Source organism: Muscardinus avellanarius, assembly GCF_963383645.1.
Source record: "Muscardinus avellanarius genome assembly, chromosome: 19".
Classification (NCBI taxonomy): domain Eukaryota; kingdom Metazoa; phylum Chordata; class Mammalia; order Rodentia; family Gliridae; genus Muscardinus; species Muscardinus avellanarius.
In genome coordinates this window covers 18,460,820-18,466,819 of record NC_137805.1, presented here as the reverse complement: position 1 = coordinate 18,466,819, position 6,000 = coordinate 18,460,820, and the positions used below count along the sequence as shown (strand labels likewise).

Genomic DNA, 6,000 nt, shown 5'->3' with positions numbered 1-6,000 from the left:
ATGACAGGTGTGATGAGAGAAGGACAGGCTTTGTGAGGGGAGGGGCGCCCCCCGGCACCCTGAAGGGCGCTGGACTACCTCCCAGGAGAGTGATGAACAGCCTGCTTTGACAACAAAGGTCCAGAAAAGGCTCAGGGCCACCTGGTGAGGGCCAGAGGCCAGGCCCGGAAAAGGCGGTGCGTGAAGGCAGCAGCCAGCCAAGAACAGTAGGAGGAGCAGCACGCCCGAGGGTGCCCAGGGTAAGTGCGGTCCAGTTCCCTGTGGAATGAGTCTAGGTGAGCTCCAGGACAGCACCATCCTAATCTGCTGTCCCAGTATGAGTTCCAGCAGCATTCTTCCTCAGATAGAGTAAGCTGTATATTTAACTTTGAGGGTGGGTTAAATTAAGAGCACTGGATGGAGCGCAGTCGGTGTGACCACATTCCTCTGACCTTGAGGAATGCAGGTGCTCAGCGTGATCAGCTAAAGGCCGCTTCACGTGCTGCTCTCACACACTCTGTGGACAGAACAACGCAGCCGCGTGAGACTTCGTGGAGCCTGAAGAAGGCGCGTGGCGCCTCGTCGGCCCATCTGAGGCTGGCGCACAAAACCCATCGGGACAGGGCAAAAGGTCATGCTGTCACTGCTTGGCAACCTCTCCTCCTCTAATTAAAGAATCTGCTTTGCTTCTTGAGCGTTCTTACTTAATCTTACAAACAGCAGCCTTGATGATAGTCCACATGTCTAGGCAGGAGAAGAGCTCCTGGGAGGCAGGATAGGGCAGCAGTTAGAATGCAGACTCGGGACCCTGATGGCCAAGTCCGAGGAGGCACTGAGCCGCTTCGTGCCCTGGGGCCTGTGGAAGTGCTGACGGTGAGGCAGTCCAACTCATTCTTACAAATGAGTCTTTTAGAGCCAACTGTGGTGGTGCACACGTGCAGTCCCAGCGTTCGGGAGGCTGAGACCGGAGGATCATGGTTCGTGCCCAGCCTCAGCTACTTAGTGAGGCCCTCTGCAACTCAGTGAGACCGTTTCAAAATAAAGAACAAAAACTAGGACTGGGGGCAGAATGCCCCTGGGCCCCATCCCCAGGACCGAAACAAAACAAATGCTCTTAGGATAGTGCCTTGGCCTGAATCAGTGCTGCTTAGGGCACACTACCACTACTATTGTGATGTGGATGACAGAACATTAAGAACATACATTCTGAGCCAGGCACGCTGACACACACCTGAAATCCCAGTACTTGGGAGGCTGAGACAGGAGGATTGCAAGTTCAAGGCCAACTTCAGCAACTTATTGAGACAATGGGACCCTTGTTAAAACTAAAACATTTAAAAAAGTTTGGGAGCACAGCACGTAAGTAGAATCCCTAGTAATCCTGCCCCCACCGCAGCATGAATTCTGGCAGTAGACTGTCCCTCAGGACCTTAGCAGAACCTCTGGCCAGCTTCTTTCTTTTTTTGAGGGGGGATCTACTAGAGATGGAACCAGGGGCATTCTGCCTCTGAGCTATACCCCCAGCCCTATTTTGTTTTTTATTTTGAGACAAAGTCTAAGTTGTGGAGGGCCTCACCAAGTCGCTGAGGCTGGCCGTGAACTGCAATCCTCCTGACTCAGCCTCCCAAGTACTGGGACCCGGCGCCCAGCTTCTCTGCTCTTTCTGAAGTCCACTCAAGGCTCTTCTAGCCTCCTCACGCTCTGCCGCTTGCTTTGATCCTCCCAGTGCACGAGCGCGAGCCTTGACCCCCGGCCACGGTCCTCCTCAGGTCTTGTCCCTCGTGGTCTTAGGGCACATGGCTTTCATGTACACTTACATGCTGATGATCTACACATTTATTTTTCTGAGTCCTAACCTCTCTCAGGTCCAGATTCATAAACTCCCCGTGTCCTCGGCACCTCCCCTGACAGCAAAGCGGCACCTCAGCGCAGCACACCCTGGGCCTCCACCTTGGTTTTCTTCCTCAAACTGTTGCCGCTGTCCACCCGTGCCCAGCACGTAACTCAGTGGCCAGCCCCTGTCACTCCGCCCCAGCCAGAGCCGCTGTCTGCTCTCCTTTGCTCACACACAGCACAATAAAATATGGAGCCACTAGTGCCACGGCTCACAGCAGAGCGCTGGGCCTAGCAGGTGTTCAGGAAGTTTTGGCTGAATCAAAATGAAATTTTGGATTTCATTTTGAAATTTTGGATGGGACTTTCAACTACAAGAATTGAAAGGGGGAATAGTTTAATTCTTTAATACAGGGGCTTAGAAGGAATAATTAATTTCAAGTGATCTACATACTTTCAAAACAAAAACAAAAGTGGACATCAAATTTACAACAGAAGCCGGGCGTGGCTGCGCATGCCTGTCACCCTAGTACTTGGGAGGCTGAGACATGAGTCACGGGTTTGCAGCCAGCCTCAGCTACTTAGCAGGAGCTCTGCAGCTCAGTGAAACCTTGTTTCAAAATAAAAAATAGGGCTGGGGGTGTAGTTTGGAGGTAGAACGCCCCGGAGTTCAATCCCGGGTACCCCGTCCCCACGAATCCAACAGAGAATGCCACAGCACCTCACGGTCGTCTGTGTGGTCAAGGAGGGAACCACAGCTGGGCGCAGCGGCGCGGCCTCGCGGGCGCACGCCCAGGCCTCCTGGGCCCGGGGACTGGGGCTGCCCGGGCCACGAGAGAGAGGAGGGAGGGGGAGGGAGGGAGGGAGGGAGGGAGGGAGGAAGGAAGGAAGGGAGGAAGGAAGGAAGGGAGGAAGGGAAAAGAAAAGGAGGAGGAGGGACAAGCGGCGGGCACGAAGAGGGTATCAACGCAAACCTCCAGCACCAAACTGTAAAGGGGAAGCAGGAAGAACGACTGCGACGAGAACATCCGCCACTGTGGGCGCCACAGCTGGGGTGTGCGCCTGACCCGGACACGTGGAGGAGGACAGACAGAGAGCAGCACAGGAGATACTTGAAGTGACAGTGCCTGAGAACTGCCAGAATTACTTCCAGACCCCAACCCCAACCTAGAAAGCGCAGAGGACCTCCTGTCAGGCCTCAGAGCAGGCGGCCTAAGGCACGGCTGGAGAGCGGGTGCCGGGGCGGCCCTGGGCGCCAGCCACCATGCTGTGTGCCCTGCAGTTGGCACTCTGACACGTGAGCCCATCTCTCTCCTCCAGGCTGTGCATGCCAGACATTTTAGTCCCAGTGCTGGGGAAGCTGAACAGAACCAGGGGACACAAATACTCAGCCCATCACCAAGCTGGGGAGGAGAGGGAGACAGGACACCCTTAACTTCTAGAGAAGTCAATTCCGTATGCACACCCGACTTTTCCCCTCAGAAATCCCTGATTCCTGGGTCAGTACACTAGTCTCCTAGTTAACCTACCAAAGTATTAACTGTTTCAACGTGTTGCCACAAAAACAAGCTTACAAACACAAACTACCAAATGCCTGCATTCTATACCTAGTAATAGTTCCTGATGTAATACTTTGATGCCATTCCTGTATCTCTTTGATGAGAGAAGTGTTATTACTAGAAAAATCCATTTGGCTAGCATCTCAGATGAGTCACATTTCCCAAGAACAGGAGCCTGCCACTCCCTCCATCGGCCCTACATGTCCTCTGTATTTGGATACGCTTTTTTTCTTTTTCTTTTTCTGTTTTTGGTACTAGGGCTTGCATCCGGGCATTCCACCTCTGAACCATATATAATCCCAGCCTTTTTTATTTTGTTTTGAAACAGGGTCTCCGTAAGTTGGTGAGGGTCTTGCTAAATTGCTGAGGCTGGCCTTGAACCAACGATTCTCCTGTCTTAGTCTCCCAAGTACTGGAATTACAGATGTGTGCCTGACTTGAATACCCCCCCCTTCTCTTTTGTGGTACTGGAGATGAAACCCAGAAATTCTACCTCCAAGCTTCACCCCCAGCCCTACTTCTTATTCTTTATTTTGAAACAGGGTCCTCACTAAGTAGCTGAGCTGGCTGTGAACTGCGATCCTATCTCAGCCTCCCGAGTGCTGGGGTTACTAAGCGCACCACCACGCCCAGCTTGAATACACTCTTAATAAATAAATACTGTATGTCAGTCCGAGACAAGCAGAGTATAAATTAAACTTTGTTTCTGTGGTACTCAGGATTAGAGTTTTTCACCATAAGTAGATAATAAATAGTAATGGCATTTCCCCCTCTTTTTTTTTTGCAGTACTAGAGATTGAGCCCAGGGGTGTTCTACCACCAAGCTACATCCCCAGCCCTTTTTACTTACTCTTTGTATTTTCAGACAGGGTCTTCCTAGGTTACCCAGGCTGGCCTTGACTTGTGACCCTCCTGCTTCAGTTTCCCAAGGAGCTGGGATTATAGGCTACACCACCACTCCTGCAGGAGGCAAATGTAGTAAAAGATACAAATGCCCCTGGACAAGGCCGAGTGCCCGCGTGGCCACCTGTGTGCCTGGCGGCTCTGGGCATGGAGGCCCGCCCCAGCGGTCTGTGTGCACCTGGCCCGGCCTTCGATTCCTGGCCTGTGAGAGGGGAAATCCACCTGAGGCCTTCACTTGGGTTCCTTCTTCCCCTTGGGATGTGAAGTGGTCAGTGCTACGTTTAGAACACAGAATCATTCGCCAGCAACTGCCAAGCTTTCTACTGGCAGACAGAAACCTTTAACTAAGTTCTGTCCACTTAGTATCTCCACTCAAAAGTGAGAAAGGGGTAGCTTAGCTTTATGAGTTGGCTAAAGTTGAACACATGGTGTTCAAATTTGAGCTCCTGCTGTTCCTCTTCAATACCACGGGCTCCAATCCCCTTACATTTACACTCAGAAGAGGAAATCTGGCCTAGGTATATGGTAAGAAGAATGTGCTAGCTCATTTAATCATCCATGTGAAAAATATCAATAAAAGAATAAATAATTCACTAAGACAAAGCTCTCAGTCTCCAAAGCTGAAGTCCCAGTTCACTCACCTGTAGTCTCCTTCTACGGCAGCAATACTTCAAAGTGGGCTTATTTTTTAAAAGGCTTAGGGTCAAGTGTGGGTAGCATGACTCATGAATTAACCAAACACTGTTTGGGTAGAATTTTAAATTGCTAATCACTACAACTCAAGGACACTTAGACTTTTAAATCTATTTTGTTTTAAAATAAAAAGGAAAAGCAAAAAGAATAAAAACTGGATACAGGTATCACCTGGAAGCCGACTTAGGAAACCTCGGAGACTCAGGCACACAGGCTGAGTGCTCAGCACCACGTTCTCAGCGGGCTGACCTCCAGAAGGTGCGCAGCTAAAGCAGAGCAGTAGAGAAGAGGAGAGAGAGGCTTACTTTCTTGTTGGTGAGTTAGCGGAGGACTCCTGTTTTGCATCGGGCCAGCTTAGGGTTTGCAAAACACAGTTACTTTTCCCAGTGGCGAGGGCATCTCTTTCCTGCTTGGTGTGGACTAGTCTTGAGGCCGCCAGCTCCTCCTCTCCCTCCCTCCCGTCGTCTGTTTCTGGCTGTGGCTCTGGACCCCCGAACATCAGATCGTCTTCGCTCACAGAGACTGTGAGGTCACTGCTGCTGCACGAACTTTCCTCCTCGTCGTCCTGCGTCTTTAGGAAGGGCCTTTCTGACTGTGGGTCCCCCAGGGCAAGATAATCTGAAAGCGGAAACAGAAAGAGATTACTCATCACTAACTTCAGAAAGAATCAAGGTAAAATTAGGTCATTTGCAAGAAAATGGAAGGACCTGGAAAGCACTGAGATCAGCCGTACAGAAAGCGAAGGGCCCTATGTTTTTTCTGTATGTGGGAGCTAGGAAGTAACTGGGATAGCAGAGGGCTCCAGACAGTGGAGGAGGAACTTCAGTGGAGCCAGGGAGCTGGGCTGGAGGAAGGGAGGGGGAGAGCGGGTCGATGCAGGGACTGCTACCGCTGGCTTTGTGTGCACACGTGAAAATACCAAAGTCAACCGCGGTACCCCGAATGGGGAAAGGGGACGGGGCACCAAGTGCCGTGTGTATGTATGGCACCGTAAACCTGATTCACGTTACAGGCGACACTAGAGTACACCGAT

General features: G+C 51.4%; 1 protein-coding gene across 1 annotated transcript in view; it reads right to left on the bottom strand.

Annotated features, from left to right (window-relative positions):
• Nucleotides 1-3,024: 3,024 nt before the first annotated feature.
• Nucleotides 3,025-6,000, bottom strand: part of KIZ (kizuna centrosomal protein) — a gene marked incomplete at both ends in the record, with an annotated part of 28,275 nt that continues 25,299 nt past the window's right edge. The window contains 2 exons of the mRNA XM_080716444.1: nucleotides 3,025-3,172; nucleotides 5,273-5,585. Coding sequence (XP_080572570.1) covers nucleotides 3,025-3,172; nucleotides 5,273-5,585 — 461 coding nt within the window. The remainder of the gene's footprint in view (nucleotides 3,173-5,272; nucleotides 5,586-6,000) is intronic.